General features: G+C 35.0%; 5 protein-coding genes across 5 annotated transcripts in view; 3 read left to right on the top strand and 2 right to left on the bottom strand.

Annotated features, from left to right (window-relative positions):
- Nucleotides 1-19,273, bottom strand: part of LOC147846914 (uncharacterized) — a 49,813-nt gene extending 30,540 nt beyond the window's left edge. Inside the window, exons 1-8 of the mRNA XM_087237365.1 lie at nucleotides 19,233-19,273; nucleotides 17,881-17,952; nucleotides 10,147-10,210; nucleotides 9,709-9,817; nucleotides 9,280-9,462; nucleotides 8,914-9,048; nucleotides 8,159-8,246; nucleotides 6,749-6,820 (exon numbers count right to left, since the gene is read on the bottom strand). The gene's annotated coding sequence lies outside the window, so the exon portion shown is untranslated. The remainder of the gene's footprint in view (nucleotides 1-6,748; nucleotides 6,821-8,158; nucleotides 8,247-8,913; nucleotides 9,049-9,279; nucleotides 9,463-9,708; nucleotides 9,818-10,146; nucleotides 10,211-17,880; nucleotides 17,953-19,232) is intronic.
- The window catches only part of LOC147846911 (uncharacterized), a 405,197-nt gene that overhangs the window by 235,664 nt on the left and 149,735 nt on the right, over nucleotides 1-19,798 (bottom strand). The window lies entirely within an intron of this gene.
- Nucleotides 2,622-5,901, top strand: LOC137495268 (uncharacterized). Its single transcript, XM_087237350.1, has 4 exons — nucleotides 2,622-4,655; nucleotides 4,752-4,892; nucleotides 5,039-5,136; nucleotides 5,279-5,901. The coding sequence occupies exons 1-4, from the start codon at nucleotides 4,481-4,483 to the stop codon at nucleotides 5,855-5,857; spliced, it is 993 nt and encodes a 330-aa protein (XP_087093476.1). The 5' UTR covers nucleotides 2,622-4,480; the 3' UTR covers nucleotides 5,858-5,901.
- LOC141375073 (uncharacterized) lies at nucleotides 13,581-17,086 on the top strand. The gene is made up of 4 exons (XM_087237349.1): nucleotides 13,581-15,781; nucleotides 15,878-16,018; nucleotides 16,168-16,265; nucleotides 16,408-17,086. The coding sequence occupies exons 1-4, from the start codon at nucleotides 15,607-15,609 to the stop codon at nucleotides 16,987-16,989; spliced, it is 996 nt and encodes a 331-aa protein (XP_087093475.1). The 5' UTR covers nucleotides 13,581-15,606; the 3' UTR covers nucleotides 16,990-17,086.
- The window catches only part of LOC147846913 (uncharacterized), a 3,279-nt gene continuing 1,293 nt past the window's right edge, over nucleotides 17,813-19,798 (top strand). The window contains exons 1-4 of the mRNA XM_087238365.1: nucleotides 17,813-17,961; nucleotides 18,605-18,809; nucleotides 19,096-19,404; nucleotides 19,583-19,587. Coding sequence (XP_087094491.1) covers nucleotides 17,907-17,961; nucleotides 18,605-18,809; nucleotides 19,096-19,404; nucleotides 19,583-19,587 — 574 coding nt within the window. The 5' untranslated portion in view covers nucleotides 17,813-17,906. The remainder of the gene's footprint in view (nucleotides 17,962-18,604; nucleotides 18,810-19,095; nucleotides 19,405-19,582; nucleotides 19,588-19,798) is intronic.

Here is a 19,798-nt window from a genome sequence, read left to right as displayed (position 1 = left end):
CAGGTCTTTAACTTGGAACCGGTGAAAGCGTAAGATTACTGGCCGTGGTTTTCCTCCTGGAGCTGGTTTCGGAGCAAGGCTTCGATGTGCTCTATCAAGTTCGGGGGGTGAAGCAAGGACATCCGTGCCAAAAACATCCGCAAGTAGTTTGGAAAAAAACTCGGTTGGGCGGGGACCCTCGATTGATTCAGGTAAGCCATTGATCCGTACGTTTTGGCGTCTGCTGCGGCCCTCCAGGTCAGATACTTTAAGTTTGAGCTGCTCGTTATCCTTCTGCAAATCGGAACAAGTTTTTTCCAGCTGCTGCAGCCGCTGGTCAACGAGCGTGGCATTTGTTTCCAGAGAGCCAATGCGTTGTCCGTGGTCGGCAATAGTGGAATTAATGCTGTCCAACGTTGAAGCGAGGGACTCAAACGAGGACTTAAAATCGCTTGACAGGCCCTCTCTGTGTTCCTCCAGGAGCGCGCTAATGTCGGCCATAGTTATGCTAGATACTGACGAAAGTTCCTTGTCTTTTTCTGATTGCTTTCCTTTAGCCTTTGACATGGTAACGCGATCAAATTGACTGCAGTAAGTTATGAAAACTGTCGTTAGCCCAATAACTGAAAAAAAAACGATGTCTATTAAGATAATTATAAGTAAAGCTGTGGGAGCAAGCGGAGCATGCGACTACCCTGCACGCCTCATAACCGGAAGTCCGGTTAAACTCAGATTTGATTTCAGGTTATTGGGTAATATACTAATAAGATTATTTACACTTTCTTTGTCTAATTTGTTATTTCTTCATGTGAATTATTACAGCATATTTAGAACTGCAATTATTGATTTATAATTGTTTTTTCAAAAAACATTATCAAGGTTAAAACTTATCCTATTATTTTTTACATGACATAAATATAAACATTTTTTTATTTTGTATTAGTAGTTTTGTTGTGAACAAAAGATTGACAAAGTATGGAAAGACAAAGTTACTTTTAAAGCCAGTAAATGATGTTTAATGATTTACTCTGTCCAAATGTATTCTCTAAAAAAAAAAAAAAAAAAAAAAAAAAAATATATATATATATATATATATATATATATATATATCTTAAAGCATATATATAATGCTGCACTCTTTTTTTTTGTCATTTATAGCCACATAGATGTAATGTCTTTCACACAGATGCCAGACAATAATAGAAAGCATAATTCGGCAAGTCACAAACAACATTTGCTGAATTACTGAAAATACTAAAAATGAGACAGAATACATGCAGTTATTCATTTAATAAATACAACTATTAGCCAAATAAGTTAAACTCATATATTGTAGATTAATGGGGATAAGAGCTGTCAAGAAATATACATTTATGGAGAATGTTAACGAACAGGACTTAAACTCCAGAGCATTGCTCAAACAAAGCTTTTATTTGTTTTTAGAAGACAAAAATAAATTTTTATGGTGTTTTTAAAAAAGGTTTTGTTCAATTTTGGGAGGAATAATTCAAATTGCTAACTTACCAAGGGCACAATTAGTTGATCAAAATACTCATAAAAGATCAGTTTGTTTTGTCAGTTTATCAATGAGGACTTGAAGAGCATTTATGAATGATCACGTAAAAAATTCAGCTTTGCATCACAGGACAAAATCTCATTTCTATTCAAACAGAACATATTTATTTTAAACAACCGTCAATATACAATTCGTCCAATAATAAAAAAAAAAATTTGAGTAATGGTTCACATCTCAATTTTATCACTTGACCCAATAAAAAAATTAATAGTTAGTAATGGTTGCCATGAAGTCCATGAAAGTAAAAAGCCCATCGAGTTTCTGTTTAATATGCATGCACTGGCCTGTGTTAAAGACCTTAAAATTTTACATTGTTCAAAACAAATATTTCTTGGTTGAGCTCTCCCAATTCACCTATAGCACATGTCTTTGGACTGTGGGGAAAACCAGAGCACCCGAAGAAAACTCACGCCAACATAGGGCGAACATGCAAACTTCACACAGAAATGCCAACTGGCCCAGCCGGAACTCAAACCAGCAACCTTCTTGCTGTGAGGCAAAAGTGCTAACCACTGAGCCACCATGCCGCCAACTAAAGATATGATTTTACAAATGATCTATACACTCTTGCTAATAAGATGAATTAGTCAATTAACAGGCAATATTATTCACACTCCTGAGGGCGGATCACATTAAACTACGAATACAGTACATTAATTTAAAGTGAACAAATGTCAGTTTTGTGGTTTTGAGTATCACAAAGAAAACTCTTATTGAATCCTTTATCTACAATAAGGACAACATTATAAGCCTTCCTAATATATGTTTTTTTTTTTAATTTCAAATAGTCCTGTGTTGTTTGATGGAGATAATATAGCCTATATTTATAATTTTAAAACACAATAGTTTTAATAACTCAATTCTTGTCTTCATTATGAAGTGATTAATATTTTACTAAAGTGCAGTTTAAAGGTTTAGTTAAGTTAATAAGGTTAAGTTGTATTAATTAAGCAAGTCATGATTGGACAACAGTTGTTTTTTAGACAATCTAAAAAGGGGCTAAAAATATTATTCCCAGCCATTTAAATTTTTTTTTTCATTCATTCATTTATTTTCTTTTCGGCTTAGTGCCCTTATTAATCAGGAGTCACCACAGAGGAATAAACCGCCAACTTGTCCAGCAGATGTTTTACACAGCGTATGCCCTTCCAGCTGCAACACATAACTGAAACATTCATACACACGCATACACTACGGACAATTTTAGCTTACCCAATTCACCTATAGCGCATGTCTTTGGACTTGTGGGGGAAACCCACGCCAACACGGGGAGAATATGCAAACTCTTGCTGTGAGGCGACAGCCTTCACACTGCGCCGCCCTTCCTTGTTATTATTTACTCTTACCTAAACATCTTTCACTTGCAATAAGATTTGATATTAATTATAAAGTTAATTTAAGTACTGTATAGTTATTAAAAATATCATGTTTTAAAATGTTTAAAACACATTATCTAAACAACACTTGGGAAAGACTCTTTTGTCTTTGCAATGATGACAGTGTATACTATTTTACTAAAGTGCAGTTTTAAGGCTTAGCTGAGTTAATAAGTTATATAGACCATTTCAATGTGGTCTTGTCATTGGCCCGTGAACGTTTCCTGCTTGTTATCAAACTATTTTATAACAACTATTTCCGGTAACAAGGAGCAATTCAATCATAACTTACTGTTAAAACACCTCTCATAACATTATTTATCAATATGTGGCTCTTTTCGGATTCTTAGAAGCAATAAAAATAATAAATGTACAACGGGAATTATGTTAAGACCATTGTTTTTGTTTACATCCCTCAAAATGGTCTATTAAAGTCATAATTGGACAAAAGTTATATTGTAGACAATCGGGGGGGAAAGAATAAAGGGGCAATAATATTGTCCCCAGTGATTTTAAACTGATCATGAAAATACTTTTTTTTTATTCGACCCAAACTAAATAAAAAATTTTCCCCACAAAAAATATAAGATAGGAATACTGTGGAAAAATGTCCTTGCTCTGTTAAACATTAAACTCTGTAAATATTTACAAAAGAATTTAAATTTCACAGGAGGGCTTAATATTTTGTCTTCAATTGTATAGCCGTTATCCACTGTGAAAACATATGCTGGAATAGTTGGCGGTTCACTCTGCTGTGACGTCCCAGATGAATAAATTTATAATTAATTCAACATAAAAAACAAGCAGATTTTGCTATTTGAATATGTAAAGCATAAAGCAAAAGCAAATTAATAAACGTTTGAAATGTTTGTGCAAGTGATTTAATTATTTATCTGCCCACACTATTATTAACTTATATAGTTATTTATGCAGAAATTTGCGTGTGTTTATATATATTAAATTATTTGCATATTTATTTATTGATGCAGGCAATTTTTAATTATTTATTTTTTTACTTGCATATTTATTTATTTTTTTTTTATTGATGCAGGAATCTGTGTTTTTATTTAATTATTTATGTGTTTATTTGCACATTTATTTATTTATTTATTTATTTATTTATTATTTCTGCAGGTTCTGTCTATAAGCTTTGGTAACAATTTGCAAAGAAACTAAAATTTCAAAGGAAGGCTCAACAATTTGTCTTCATTTAAATCTCCATTTAATTAATTGAACATATAAATTGCATTTAAAACAGCTTTTGTGATTATTTAGATTTCTTGAGCTGATCATATTTGATTTTACATAATATCAAAGTCTCTTTAAGTGTATTCCATATCTTCTTTGCTAACATGCATTTATCCTGAGTCATTTCACTTTTAAAAGTAAACACTGAGGCAGAGATCACTTTTAGAACATTTAAAATCTGATGATGCGTATAGAATCTCTACATCCGACCAGAGTACCTGCAGCAGACACATTTAACATTGTTGGTTTACAGTAGCAAGAACGATCACTGATTCTGTCCGAGCGAACAAACGGTGTCTATATGACGAACGACGAACTGAATATGGAGATCACGAGTACAACTGTGATGGAGAAGCCAAAGAAAAACCGGCGCTTAAAACTGCCCTCTTTCCTGAAACCTGCCAGGAAAAACAAGATCTTCCGAAGGCAGAAAGAGACGCCGCAGTTCAAGCAAACGCCTGACATTGGCAATGATTGTAAGTCATATTTATATTGTGAAATGAGTACGAGTTTCCTTGATTTACATGTCGAGATCTAAAAAGTGTGTAAACTACAATCATTTCTCTTAATAGATGAGATGGAGGAGGACGAGGGTACAACAAAGAGGAAAAAGAGTAAAGTGGCCAATTTCCTCAAAGCTGCCAGAAAATTCTTCAGGATGTCCTGCTTTGGCCAGACTGAGGAGCAGCTCTCTGCCTCTGCAGACTCTGATGGTAAATAATTATATTTAATGCTATTTTTTTACCTATGATGTGACGAATAATTAGTATTTTTAATTACACTTCACCCAAGTTTAACATCGCCTTGAGAATGAATGACTGTGTAAACTGTGTAACTGCAATCATTTCTCTATTGACAGATGACATTCTCTGCCCATCTGAGTCTGACCAGAGTCTAGAGGTTGCTCTTGTCATCACTCATAATCATGAAGAGAGTTGTGTGAATGACGACCTAAAGGTGAGTATATAAAGATGACCAACTGTTTAATGCATGTTCTCCTGATGCTTTTACTAATATATCAAGAGTCTGTTTCAGGATCAGTGAGTGGAATGATATCTGCTTACATGTGAACTGACTTGAGTTTGGTTTTGTTCTGCAGGTGGATGAGAAAGATGACATGAAGACACATAACACAGAGCATGTGAACAAGGAGGAGGAGGTGGAGGAGATGAGGATGAATGATGAGAAGGACAAGGAGGAAAAGATTAAGAAGAGGAGGAGGAGAAAGAGGAATAGCAAGATGAAGGAGGAGGAGAAGGAAGGGGAGGAGGTGGTGAAAGAAGAGATGATGATACAAGAGAAGAGTTTGAAAGAAAATGAAGAGGAGGAGGAGGATAAGAATGAGAAAGAGATGAAGCTAAAAGAGAGGATGAAAGAAAATGAAGCAGAAGAGAAGGAAAACATGAAGAAAAGGAAGAGAAAGAGAAATAGCAGGATAAAAGAGGAGGAGAAGAAAGAGGAGGTGATGGTTGAGGGAGAGATGAAGATAAAAGAGGAGAGGATGAAAGAAAATGAGGAGGAGGATATGAATGAAGAGGAGATGAAGGAGGAAGAAACAGAGGGGGAGGAAGAAAAGCCAAAGGAGGAGAAGAAAAAAAGAATCAAGAAAAGAGACAGCATGAAAACCAGAAGGATGATGAGGATGAGAAGCAAAAGGAGACGACTGGGGAGAGTATGAATGAGAAAGAGAAAGAGATGAAATAAAAATGTTGAAAAAAACTTTCTGGCCTAAAATATTTTTGTGCAAAAAATAAACAGTGCTGATTCAAAAAATGCATCATTTTAGCCTACAAAATTTAATGTGCAAAAAAGAAAATATGTTGTACGCAAAGGGGTTTGCACAACACAAAGTTTTACATAAAAAAATGTGCAAAATACCTGCACAACACTAAGTTGTATGTGTTAAAAGGAAGGGCAAAAAACCTAATTAGCAATAGCAATTTGATGTAAAGAATTATAATGTTAGTGTGTTTATAATGTGTTTTAATGTTTATAATAGTGTATATGGATCTATTTTATCTTCATTTTATGCCAAGCTTCTCGTGGACAAGTGTTGAGAATTAGCAAGTCTGCTAAAACACTTCAAATGCATTTGGTTGTCCAGTGTAATTAAAATAGCCATTTATTAGTATTGTTACTGTTGCCCTGTTTGTGTTATGCTGATTATCCTGCTGGAAATCACCTTCGTGAGACTGGTTCACTGTGCTCATTAAGAAATGGACATGCTCAGTTACATTACATATGGAAGTCTGTGACATTTAAATGATGCCACTTTGTTACTGAAGAGCCCAAAGTGAAAAACTCCTCACAGCACTACACCATCAGCAGCCTGAACACCTGATACAAGGCAGGATGATCCATGCTTTCATTTGATTTGCACCAAATTCTGACACGACCGTCCAAATATTGCACATGAAATGGGGATTTAAGCCTCAAACCTTAGTGTCAAGTCTTAAAGCTAAATGCGTTATATTATCATGCTAAATGTGTTACACCTAGCTAACATTAATCCAGCAGTTGACAAACTCATTCCACACATATTAAGTGACTTCCTGTTTAAAAAACTCACCATCAATCATCTTGACGTTTGTTACAATGGCAGTCGATCGTCTTCTTGTGTCCTTCATTCTCGTCCTCATCTCTGAAACAGGTAAGAGAGTTGATTAACAAATGTAGAAGAATGTAATGGTCTTGTGTTTTGTCATTTCAGTGTTAAATGTCTGACGAGGTTAAAGCTAAGCTAATATTTTTATTCAGCATTAGTTGATCCGGCATTTAGATGCTAATAAAAGACGTTTAATGTTACAGAAAAACGCAAATGTCTTTCGGCTCTTAAACTTGGCATTGTGGGAATTAAAGAATAAAGATATTGGAGGTGATGTACAGCCCTTAAAGTTTTTTACATTTCATATTAAACTGTTTTGCTCAATATAAGTTGACAACCATCTGTCATCAAAACAGAATATCTGTTTATCTGTGGATTGATTAATTGATTACTTTATTCTCTATAGATCATGATTATTTCCAGGTTTTTCTTTTCTAAAGTTCTGTTTTTGCGCAATTTGTTATAAAATTTGTCCTGTGAGTGTTTCCTTAAAAAATGTAATAAATGTGAATGTTAAAGTGATCCTGTTTGTATGAGGACAATGACAAATGATAGGAAATGACACTTTGGGAGAAAAAGCAATAATTGAAATGTCTTTAACTTCATTGTTTAATTAAATGTGAAAGTTGATGGAATAAGATGAAAGTGCAAAGTGAATCTACTGAACGGCGTCTTTCTCTCTCCTCAGGGTTCAGTGCTGAAATCACTGTGTTTGTGCAGACTGATTCTGTTCAGCTGGATTTACAGACACAACAACTACCAGAGTTTGATGATTTATTCTGGATAAATGATAAATATGAATATATAGTTAACTATTCTAATGAATATAAGAAGATTAAAACTTACTCGTCATATCAGAACAGAATAGAGTTTAATGAAACAAGCTTTTCTCTGACACTGAAGAACATGCAGAAGGCAGATAGTGGACGATACACAGCAAGAATAAACAGAGATTTAGACAAAGACATGTTGTATACAGAGTGTCTGTTATAGCTGAGTGTCAATTCTGTGTGTGATTTAACATTTTGCTCCATAAAAGACTATTCATAATTCATAAATGTAGTTTATGTTCAGTTTTTCATTTCAGATATGCAGATTTAAATCAGCTTACACCACTTTGTCTTTAGTTCAGGAGTTTATCTTGACTAGTTAACATTCTTGTATGTGTATAAATGGTTTGGTCTTCAGCTTTGACAGTATATCGTTTCAATCAGCTGATTGTGATCTTGTCAGTGTAAATGTGTGTTTCAGATGCAGTGGAGGCTCCTGTTCTGACTGTAAACTCAATCAGCAGTGACTCCTGTACTGTTAACTTCACATGCAGAGCTCAAGACCTCATCATTAACTCTAGCTATCAGAACAACCAATGCTCACCAGAGGAAGTGACATCACAGCAGATCAACACCCTCATCCTGTTCTGCAGTGAGGAATCGATCTACTGTAATTACAGCAATCCTGTCAGCTGGAAAAAAGAGGAAATGGAGATTAAACCACTCTGTGGAGGTAAATATCTGCTCCTACTACACAAAAAATTATCTATTTTGTCTACAAAATACTGTATATAAAACCTTATTTAACTAATTATTACAGATTTCTACATTCTAGAGAAAGAAATATCACTAAAACCCGCCCCTCGTCTATCTTTCATTGTGTTGATTACTGGAGTGATAATAATGATGATAGCGTTTGCTGGTTTGATCCTTTACTGTGTCTGCAAGAATAGAAAAGGTATGTGCATCTCACAAATACTGAAACATCTGATCACACATCTATTCCTGAAAGAGTTTCTTTATAATCAGAAAACACAGCTTAACAATGTGACTGGCCCAAAATTGAAGCTTTAAATCATGAATACTGTCTCACCACTGTCCCAAACGCTGAATTCATTCATTTTCCTTCAGCTTAGTCTTTTATTTATCAGGGGTCGCCACAGCGGAATGAACCACCAACTTATCCAGCATATGTTTTACACAGCGGAAAACCAAGCAAAAACCCAGTACTGGGAAACTCCATACACACACACACACACACACACACACACACACACACACACACACACACACACACACACACACACACACACACACACTCACTCATACACTATGGCCAATTTAGTTTATTCAACTCACCTATAGAGCATGTCTTTGGACTGTGGGGGAAACCGGAGCACCCGGAGCAAACCCACGCCAACACGGGGAGAACATGCAAACTCCACACAGAAATGCCAACTTGCCCAGTCGTGATGCGAACCAGCAACCTTCTTGCTGTGAAGCGACAGTGCTGAAGTCATTTGTAGCATTTTTACAGTTCGACCACTTGGTTTCTTTAGACTTATAATGAATCTCTAAAGAGACTCTGAAAACCAAAGATCAGCACAAAGCTGTAGGCTGATACACAAGTTTATATCAGAGAACTTTTAGAGCTGAAAAGCTGACAGCAGTCAAATGCAAACTAACATTCGTCTACACAACTGTGATCTGTGAACATATTCTGACCTCTCAGGTATCAAACAGGTGGAAGATTCAGACTATGATGATGTTGAGGTGAGACTCTTTGTTTTCTTCCTGTGAACATCATATAATAAATGTCACCCAGTACTATCTGTGATGATGGTTTGGGTTTTTCTTTCAGACTTTGCTGCAGAAGATGACTGGAGACACGTGGAGCAGCGTTACCTACTTCACAGTAGGAAGAAAGCAAACATCTTATAAAGCTGTCACACAACTCAGTTAAAGGCACAATATGTACGATTATTTTGGTAACACATTGAACACAGGCTCATTCTGAAACCGTAGCCCTATATATGTTTCTGGGGATTGCGAATTATGTAGCCAGAAGTACGTATGGCTGCATTTTATCTTTAAAATGAAGGCTAGGGGGCGGTATGATGTTGGACCTTTTTGCTCTACCAGCTGACCGCTTACCTCCATATGGACGGCTTTTCTGCTGTTACTAGTTTGTCCAGTAGCTCGCCATGTATATCGGCAGACTTAAGATGCAGTGAGGAGTTGACCACGATGATGGGGTTCGAGTCTGGTGAAGAACAATTCCAGAAAGCGGAAAAGACAAAAATCAACGGCAAAAATAAAATAAACAAGTAAATAACAGGGTGAGAATGTGGTTGTGGAGAGGTAAGCATGATTGAACACCCAATAAGGGGGGAGAGCATCCTCAGAGCCTGGCGGCTAATCAGCAGGCCAATCAGAAATAATAAATAACACCTGTTTACTCTAGTGATTGAGCCGGAGAAACACCCTTCTTAAGGAGAAGAGAAGGAGCAGTCGGGAGAAGAGGGAGAGAGCACACCTACACACAGCTACTGGTGTTGTGCAATTATATGCAAAATAAAAACTGTTACTTACCTTATATCGCCGACCCTGTCTTCTTCTTCCCACACAACAATGAACTTTACTACAGTGGTAAAATCTGAAAAGATGGTAAAAATCAAGATGACGGCTTTTCTATTTTTTTTATGAACGGCTTTTGTAAATTTTTGGTTGGGTTTAAGGAAGTGGGTGGGTGGGTCAATCAATACAATAGGTTGGGTTTAGGGAAGGAGGAGGGTGGGTTAGTCGATCGGTCAGTCAGTCAAACAGTCAGTCGATAGTGGCCTTAGGTGGGTTTACGTAAGAACAGCAGGCACTAATGGCACTCACGAGAGATTTTGAGATCTCAAATAACATAAACAGCGGCCTCTTGTGGATTCATGAAAACAAAAACTGCAAAAAACGTAGCTCCTGGGACATATTTGGCACTCTCCAGAAATGTATTTAGAGGTACATTTTCAGAATGAGCCTGGGTTGAACACTTTACGATGACAGCACATGAATGATTATGTATTAATATTTAAACTAAACTACTTTATTATGAACTAAAGATGAGTTAATCATGAACAAATTTTAATTACAACATAAGTCACAAGAGTTCATGTGTGAACAACGACTACCTTAAATACTTGTTTCATGTAGCTAATTATGTATTAATTAACATTTAAGTTTAAGCTAAATGTAACCAACATGAATTCATGAGCTGTTAATGTATTACTATGTTGTGACTTTACTTGAAGGGGCACATCATCATGAACTCATCTTAATTACTCATGAACTCCTCTATGTTTAAACTGTTCATGTTGAAGTTGACAGAACACTTCTTTACTTATTCAGTGTAAACGCACTAGACAGACGTGCATAAGGAGTATATATATATATATATATAGTATACATATATATATATACATATACATAAGTGCATAGGAGTATAAAATAGTAATTTTTTTTCAATATTACCGTAGGCGCATGACTTAATAAAACTATATTTCTGAGAAAAGTTTGCTTAGGAGAATGAAGCGAACAGGAGGTAGCGGGAACTACAATTCCCATTAGCCTAGGCGTGGCCATCATCGTTTGCGGTCTGTTGTCACTACAGATCCAGTAATGCGGAAATGGAAGGTGCTGCTAGTAGCGGGGAAGAAAAAGGGCTGGAAATGATGGAACCTAAAGAGGATTTTAAATCAGATGTGTGGAAGCATTTCGGTTTCTTTCTAAAAAGATACGAAAAAGTAGAAAAGGTGACAGACAAAGAAAAAAACAGTTTGCAGGCACTGCCAGTCTGTTGTGAAATATAAGTCGGGGAATACGACTAAAAACAGTCATGGGGGCTGCAGAACACAGCACACTGTTAGATTGATGCAGACATTGACTTGTATCGCAAAGAGACCTCTATCTCACTCATGGCTTGTCCTCTCAAGTGGTGGAAAGACAATGCACAACGTTACCCACTGCTGTCAACCTTGGCTAAATCATATCTCTCTGTCCCAGAAACCTCAGTCCCAAATGAGAGGGGTTTTTTCTGTTGCAGGGGACATGCCCAGAGATCCAAGCTTTAACCAGATTATAGTTATATGATAATTTTCCTTAAAAAACCCATCTCTATCTAAGTGAGTGAGAGATTAAATGTTGAATGTGATGAGTTGTCAACAATACTAAATTGAAACTTTATTTTTTTAATATGGTTTAATAGTTTTTTGTTATTAAAATTGAAAAATTGAAGTTCCTGTTTCAAAACTTACAGATAGATGGCTAATTTGTATGTCATTAATATGTTCAGTGCTTAGGTAAATAAACACTTTTGGCACTTTTTTTGAGTCTTTTTATTAGTTTTGTTTTTCCTGTAAAATGTTCAATAAATACCGTACTGTGCCATTCATACCGAGGTACTATCGTACCGTGAAATTCTGATACCGTTACATCCCTAATTTATAATTTTTTGTTCAAGGTTAAAACTTATTCTATCATTTTTTACATGATATAACTATATACATTTTTTTTATTTTGTAGAAGTAGTTTTGTTTTGAACAAAAGATTGCCAAAGTATGGAAAGACAAAGTTACTTTTAAAGCCAGTAAATAAGGTTTAATGATTTACTCTGTCCAAATGTATTCTATGCTAAAAAAAATAAAATATCTTAAAGCATCTATATAATGCTGCACTCTTTTATTTGTCATTTATAGCCATTAAGGTATCATCTCTTTCACACAGATGCCAGATAATAATAGAAAGCATAATTCGGCAAGTCACAGACAGCATTTGCTGAATTACTGTAATGAAAAAGAGACAGAATACATGCAGTTATTTATTTAATTTACAACTATTAGCCAAATAAGGTAAACTCATATAATGTAAATTAATGGGGATAAGAGATGTCAAAAAATATACATTTAATGCAGAAAGTTAACGAACAGGACTTAAACTCCAGAGCATTCCTGAAACAGCTTTTATTTGTTTTTCGAAGACAAAAATACATTTTTTATGGTGTTCTTAAAAAAAGTTTTGTTTAATTTTGGGAGGAATAATTCAAATTGCAAACTCACCAAGGGCACAATTAGTTGATCAAAATACTCATAAAAGATCAGTTTGTTTTGTCAGTTGAAGAGCATTTATGAATGATCACGTAAGAAAATTCAGCTTTGCATCACAGGACAAAATGTCACTTCTATTCATACAGAACATATTTATTTTAAACAAAACAAAAAGTCAAATTTTGCTTTAAATTATCCAATAATAAAAAAAAAAATTAAGGTAATGGTCCACATCTAAATTTTATCACTTGACCCAATAAAAAAATAAATTATTTGCCAAGAAGTCCATGAAAGTAAAAAGCCCATCGAGTTTCTGTTTAATATGCATGCACTGGCCTGTGTGAAAAACCTTATAATTTTACATTGTTCAAAACAAATATGTCTTGGTTGAGCTCTCCCAATTCACCTATAGCACATGTCTTTGGACTGTGGGGGAAACCAGAGCACCCGAAGAAAACTCACGCCAACATAGGGCGAACATGCAAACAAATGATCTATACACTCTTGCCAATAAGATGAATTAGTCAATTAATAGGCAATATTAATCACACTCCTGAGGGCGGATCACATTAAACTACGAATACAGTACATTAATTTAAAGTGAACAAATGTCAGTTTTGTGGTTTTGAGTATCACACAGAAAACTCTTATTGAATCCTTTATCTACAATAAGGACAACATTATAAGCCTTCCTAATATTTGTTTTCTTTTCAAATAGTCCTGTGTTGTTTGATGGAGATAATAAATATTTAACATTTTAAAACACAAAAGTTTTAATAACTCATTTCTTGTCTTCACCATGATGACAGTGAATCATATTTTACTAAAGTGCAGTTTAAAGGTTTAGTTAAGTTAATTAGGTTAAGTTAAATTAATTATGCAAGTCATGATTGGACAACAGTTGTTTTGTAGACAATCATTTTTTTTTTTTTTAATTCGTTCCTTGTTATTCATTCATTAATTTATTTTATTTTCGGCTTAGTCCCTTTATTAATCAGAAGTCATCACAGAGGAATAAACCGCCAACTTGTCCAGCATATGTTTTACACAGCGTATGCCCTTCCAGCTGCAACACATCACCGGGAAACATTCATACACACGCATTCACACTCATACACAACGGACAATTTAGCTTACCCAATTCACCTATAGCGCATGTCTTTGGACTTGTGGGGGAAACCGGAGCACCCTGAGGAAACTTACGCCAACACTGGGAGAATATGCAAACTCCACACAAAAATGCCAACTGACCTAGCCAAGGCTTGTAACAGCGACCTTCTTGCTGTGAGACGACAGCCTTCACACTGCGCTGCCCTTCCTTGCTATTATTCTTGTTATTATTTACTTTTAATTAAACATGTTTCACTTGCAATAAGATTTTCTATTAATTATAAAGTTAATTTTAAGTATAGTTATTAAAACTATCATGTTTTCAAATGTTTTTTTTATATTATCTCCGTTAAACAACACTAGGGAAAGACTCTTTTGTCTTTGCAATGATGACAGTGTATACTATTTTACTAAAGTGCAGTTTAAAGGCTTAGCTGAGTTAATAAGTTATATAGACCATTTCAATGTGGTCTTGTCATTGGCCCGTGAACGTTTCTTGCTTGTTATCAAACTATTTTATAACAACTATTTCCGGTAACAAGGAGCAATTCAAACATAACTTACTCTTAAAATAGCTCTCATAACATTATTTGTCAATATGTGGCTCTTTTCGGATTCTCAGAAGCAATAAAAATAATAAATGTACAACAGGAATTCCGTTAAGACCATTGTTTTTGTTTACATCCCTCAAAATGGTCTATTAAAGTCATAATTGGACAAAAGTTATAATGTAGACAATTGGGGGGGAAAAAAAGGGGCTAACAATAATGTCCCCAGCTATTTTAAACTGTTCATGAATACACTTTTTTTTTTTTATTCGACCCAAACTAAACAAAAAATTTCCCCACAAAAAATATAAGATAGGAATACTGTGGAAAAATGTCCTTGCTCTGTTAACATTAAACTCTGTAAATATTTACAAAAGAATTAAAATTTCACAGGTGGGCTTAGTATTTTGTCTTCAATTGTATAGCCGTTATCCACTGTGAAACCATATGCTGGAATAGTTGGCGGTTCATTCTGCGGTGACGACCCCAGATGAATAAACGGACTAAGCCGAAGGAAAATTAATAAATGTATAGCCATTTATAATTAATTCAACATAAAAAAAAAGCAGATTTTGCTATTTAAATATGTAAAGCATAAAGCATAAGCAAATTAATAAACATTTGAAATGTTTGTGCAAGTGATTTAATTATTTATCTTCCCACACTATTATTAACTTATATATTTATTTATGGAGGAATTTGTGTGTGTTTGTGTATATATATTAAATTATTTGCATATTTATTTATTGATGCAGGCAATTTTTAATTATTTATTTTTTTACTTGCATATTTATTTATTTATTTATGTTTTATTGATGCAGGAATCTGTGTTTTTATTTAATTTTTTATGTGTTTATTTGCACATTTATTTATTTATTTATTATTTCTGCAGGTTCTGTCTATAAGCTTTGGTAACAATTTGCAAAGAAACTAAAATTTCAAAGGAAGGCTCAACAATTTGTCTTCATTTAAATCTCCATTTAATTAATTGAACATATAAATTGCATTTAAAACAGCTTTTGTGATCATTTAGATTTCTTGAGCTGATCATATTTGATTTTATGTAATATCAAAGTCTCTTTAAGTGTATTCCATATCGTCTTTGCTAACATGCATTTATCCTGAGTCATTTTACTTTTAAAAGTAAACACTGAGGCAGAGATCACTTTTAGAACATTTAAAATCTGATGATGCGTATAGAATCTCTACATTACACCAGAGTACTTGCAGCAGACACATTTAACATTGTTGGTTTACAGTAGCAAGAACGATCACTGATTCTGTCCAAGCAAACAAACTGTGTCTATATGGCGAACGACGAACTGAATATGGAGATCACGAGTACAACTGTGATGGAGAAGCCAAAGAAAAACCGGCGCTTAAAACTGCCCTCTTTCCTGAAACCTGCCAGGACAAACAAGATCTTCCGAAGGCAGAAAGAGACGCCGCAGTTTAAGCAAACGCCTGAAATTGGCAATGATTGTAAGTCATATTTATATTGTGAAATGAGTATGAGTTTCCTTGATTTACATGTCGAGATCTAAAAAGTGTGTAAACTACAATCATTTCTCTTAATAGATGAGATGGAGGAGGACGAGGGTACAACAAAGAGGAAAAAGAGTAAAGTGGCCAATTTCCTCAAAGCTGCCAGAAAATTCTTCAGGATGTCCTGCTTTGGCCAGACTGAGAAGCAGCTCTCTGCCTCTGCAGACTCTGATGGTAAATAATTATATTTAATGCTATTTTTTTTTTACCTATGATGTGATGAATAATTAGTATTTTTAATTACACTTCACCCAAGTTTAACATCGCCTTGAGAATGAATGACTGTGTAAACTGTGTAACTGCAATCATTTCTCTATTGACAGATGACATTCTCTGCCCATCTGAGTCTGACCAGAGTCTAGAGGTTGCTCTTGTCATCACTCATAATCATGAAGAGAGTTGTGTGAATGACGACCTAAAGGTGAGTATATAAAGATGACCAACTGTTTAATGCATGTTCTCCTGATGCTTTTACTAATATATCAAGAGTCTGTTTCAGGATCAGTGCGAGGAATGATATCTGCTTACATGTGAACTGACTTGAGTTTGGTTTTGTTCTGCAGGTGGATGAGAAAGATGACATGAAGACACACAACACAGAGCATGTGAACAAGGAGGAGGAGGTGGAGGAGATGAGGATGAATGATGAGAAGGACAAGGAGGAAAAGATTAAGAAGAGGAGGAGGAGAAAGAGGAATAGCAAGATGAAGGAGGAGGAGAAGGAAGAGGAGGAGGTGGTGAAAGAAGAGATGATGATACAAGAGGAGAGTTTGAAAGAAAATGAAGAGGATGAGGAGGAGGATAAGAATGAGAAAGAGATGAAGCTAAAAGAGAGAATGAAAGAAAATGAAGCAGAAGAGAAGGAAAACATGAAGAAAAGGAAGAGAAAGAGAAATAGCAGGATAAAAGAGGCGGAGAAGAAAGAGGAGGTGATGGTTGAGGGAGAGATGAAGATAAAAGAGGAGAGGATGAAAGAAAATGAAGAGGAGGATATGAATGAAGAGGAGATGAAGGAGGAAGAAACAGAGGGGGAGGAAGAAAAGCCAAAGGAGGAGAAGAAAAAAAGAATCAAGAAAAGAGACAGCATGAAAACCAGAAGGATGATGAGGATGAGAAGCAAAAGGAGACGACTGGGGAGAGTATGAATGAGAAAGAGAAAGAGATGAAATAAAAATGTTGAAAAAAACTTTCTGGCCTAAAATATTTTTGTGCAAAAAATAAACAGTGCTGATTCAAAAAATGCATCATTTTAGCCTACAAAATTTAATGTGCAAAAAAGAAAATATGTTGTACGCAAAGGGGTTTGCACAACACAAAGTTTTACATAAAAAAATGTGCAAAATACCTGCACAACACTAAGTTGTATGTGTTAAAAGGAAGGGCAAAAAACCTAATTAGCAATAGCAATTTGATGTAAAGAATTATAATGTTAGTGTGTTTATAATGTGTTTTAATGTTTATAATAGTGTATATGGATCTATTTTATCTTCATTTTATGCCAAGCTTCTCGTGGACAAGTGTTGAGAATTAGCAAGTCTGCTAAAACACTTCAAATGCATTTGGTTGTCCAGTGTAATTAAAATAGCCATTTATTAGTATTGTTACTGTTGCCCTGTTTGTGTTATGCTGATTATCCTGCTGGAAATCACCTTCGTGAGACTGGTTCACTGTGCTCATTAAGAAATGGACATGCTCAGTTACATTACATATGGAAGTCTGTGACATTTAAATGATGCCACTTTGTTACTGAAGAGCCCAAAGTGAAAAACTCCTCACAGCACTACACCATCAGCAGCCTGAACACCTGATACAAGGCAGGATGATCCATGCTTTCATTTGATTTGCACCAAATTCTGACACGACCGTCCAAACATTGCACATGAAATGGGGATTTAAGCCTCAAACCTTAGTGTCAAGTCTTAAAGCTAAATGCGTTATATTATCATGCTAAATGTGTTACACCTAGCTAACATTAATCCAGCAGTTGACAAACTCATTCCACACATATTAAGTGACTTCCTGTTTAAAAAACTCACCATCAATCATCTTGACGTTTGTTACAATGGCAGTCGATCGTCTTCTTGTGTCCTTCATTCTCGTCCTCATCTCTGAAACAGGTAAGAGAGTTGATTAACAAATGTAGAAGAATGTAATGGTCTTGTGTTTTGTCATTTCAGTGTTAAATGTCTGACGAGGTTAAAGCTAAGCTAATATTTTTATTCAGCATTAGTTGATCCGGCATTTAGATGCTAATAAAAGACGTTTAATGTTACAGAAAAACGCAAATGTCTTTCGGCTCTTAAACTTGGCATTGTGGGAATTAAAGAATAAAGATATTGGAGGTGATGTACAGCCCTTAAAGTTTTTTACATTTCATATTAAACTGTTTTGCTCAATATAAGTTGACAACCATCTGTCATCAAAACAGAATATCTGTTTATCTGTGGATTGATTAATTGATTACTTTATTCTCTATAGATCATGATTATTTCCAGGTTTTTCTTTTCTAAAGTTCTGTTTTTGCGCAATTTGTTATAAAATTTGTCCTGTGAGTGTTTCCTTAAAAAATGTAATAAATGTGAATGTTAAAGTGATCCTGTTTGTATGAGGACAATGACAAATGATAGGAAATGACACTTTGGGAGAAAAAGCAATAATTGAAATGTCTTTAACTTCATTGTTTAATTAAATGTGAAAGTTGATGGAATAAGATGAAAGTGCAAAGTGAATCTACTGAACGGCGTCTTTCTCTCTCCTCAGGGTTCAGTGCTGAAATCACTGTGTTTGTGCAGACTGATTCTGTTCAGCTGGATTTACAGACACAACAACTACCAGAGTTTGATGATTTATTCTGGATAAATGATAAATATGAAAATATAGTTAAATTTTCTAATGAATATAAGAAGATTAAAACTTACTCGTCATATCAGAACAGAATAGAGTTCCCACACAACAAAGACATGTTGTATACAGAGTGTCTGTTATAGCTGAGTGTCATTTCTGTGTGTGATTTAACATTTTGCTCCATAAAAGACTATTCATAATTCATAAATGTAGTTTATGTTCAGTTTTTCATTTCAGATATGCAGATTTAAATCAGCTTACACCACTTTGTCTTTAGTTCAGGATTTTATCTCCTACTGCAGTTATAATTGACTAGTTAATATTCTTGTATGTGTATAAATGGTTTGGTCTTCAGCTGTGACAGTATATCATATCACTCAGCTGATTGTGATCCTGTAAGTGTAAATGTGTGTTTCAGACGCAGTGGAGGCTCCTGTTCTGACTGTAAACTCAATCAGCAGTGACTCCTGTACTGTTAACTTCACATGCAGAGCTCAAGACCTCATCATTAATAACTCTAGCTATCAGAACAACCAATGCTCACCAGAGGAAGTGACATCACAGCAGATCAACACCCTTATCCTGTTCTGCAGTGAGGAATCGATCTTCTGTAACTACAGCAATCCTGTCAGCTGGAAAAAAAAGGAAATGGAGATTAAACCACTCTGTAGAGGTAAAGATCTGCTCCTACAACACAAAAAAACTATCTATTTTGTGTACAAAATACTGTATATAAAACCTTATTTAACTAATTATTACAGATTTCTACATTCTAGAGAAAGAAATATCACTAAAACCCGCCCCTCGTCTATCTTTCATTGTGTTGATTACTGGAGTGATAATAATGATGATAGCGTTTGCTGGTTTCATCCTTTACTGTGTCTGCAAGAATAGAAAAGGTATGTGCATCTCACAAATACTGAAACATCTGATCACACATCTATTCCTGAAAGAGTTTCTTTATGATCAGAAAACACAGCTTAACAATGTGACTGGTCCAAAATTGAAGCTTTAAATCATGAATACTGTCTCACCACTGTCCCAAACGCTGAATTCATTCATTTTCCTTCAGCTTAGTCTTTTATTTATCAGGGGTCGCCACAGCGGAAT

The sequence above is a fragment of the Danio rerio genome, chromosome 1 (genome assembly GCF_052040795.2).
Source record: "Danio rerio strain M-AB ecotype USA chromosome 1, GRCz13ab, whole genome shotgun sequence".
In the NCBI taxonomy this organism is placed as follows: domain Eukaryota; kingdom Metazoa; phylum Chordata; class Actinopteri; order Cypriniformes; family Danionidae; genus Danio; species Danio rerio.
The sequence above is the reverse complement of the archived record's forward strand: the minus strand, read 5'-3'. Positions and strand labels throughout refer to the sequence as shown.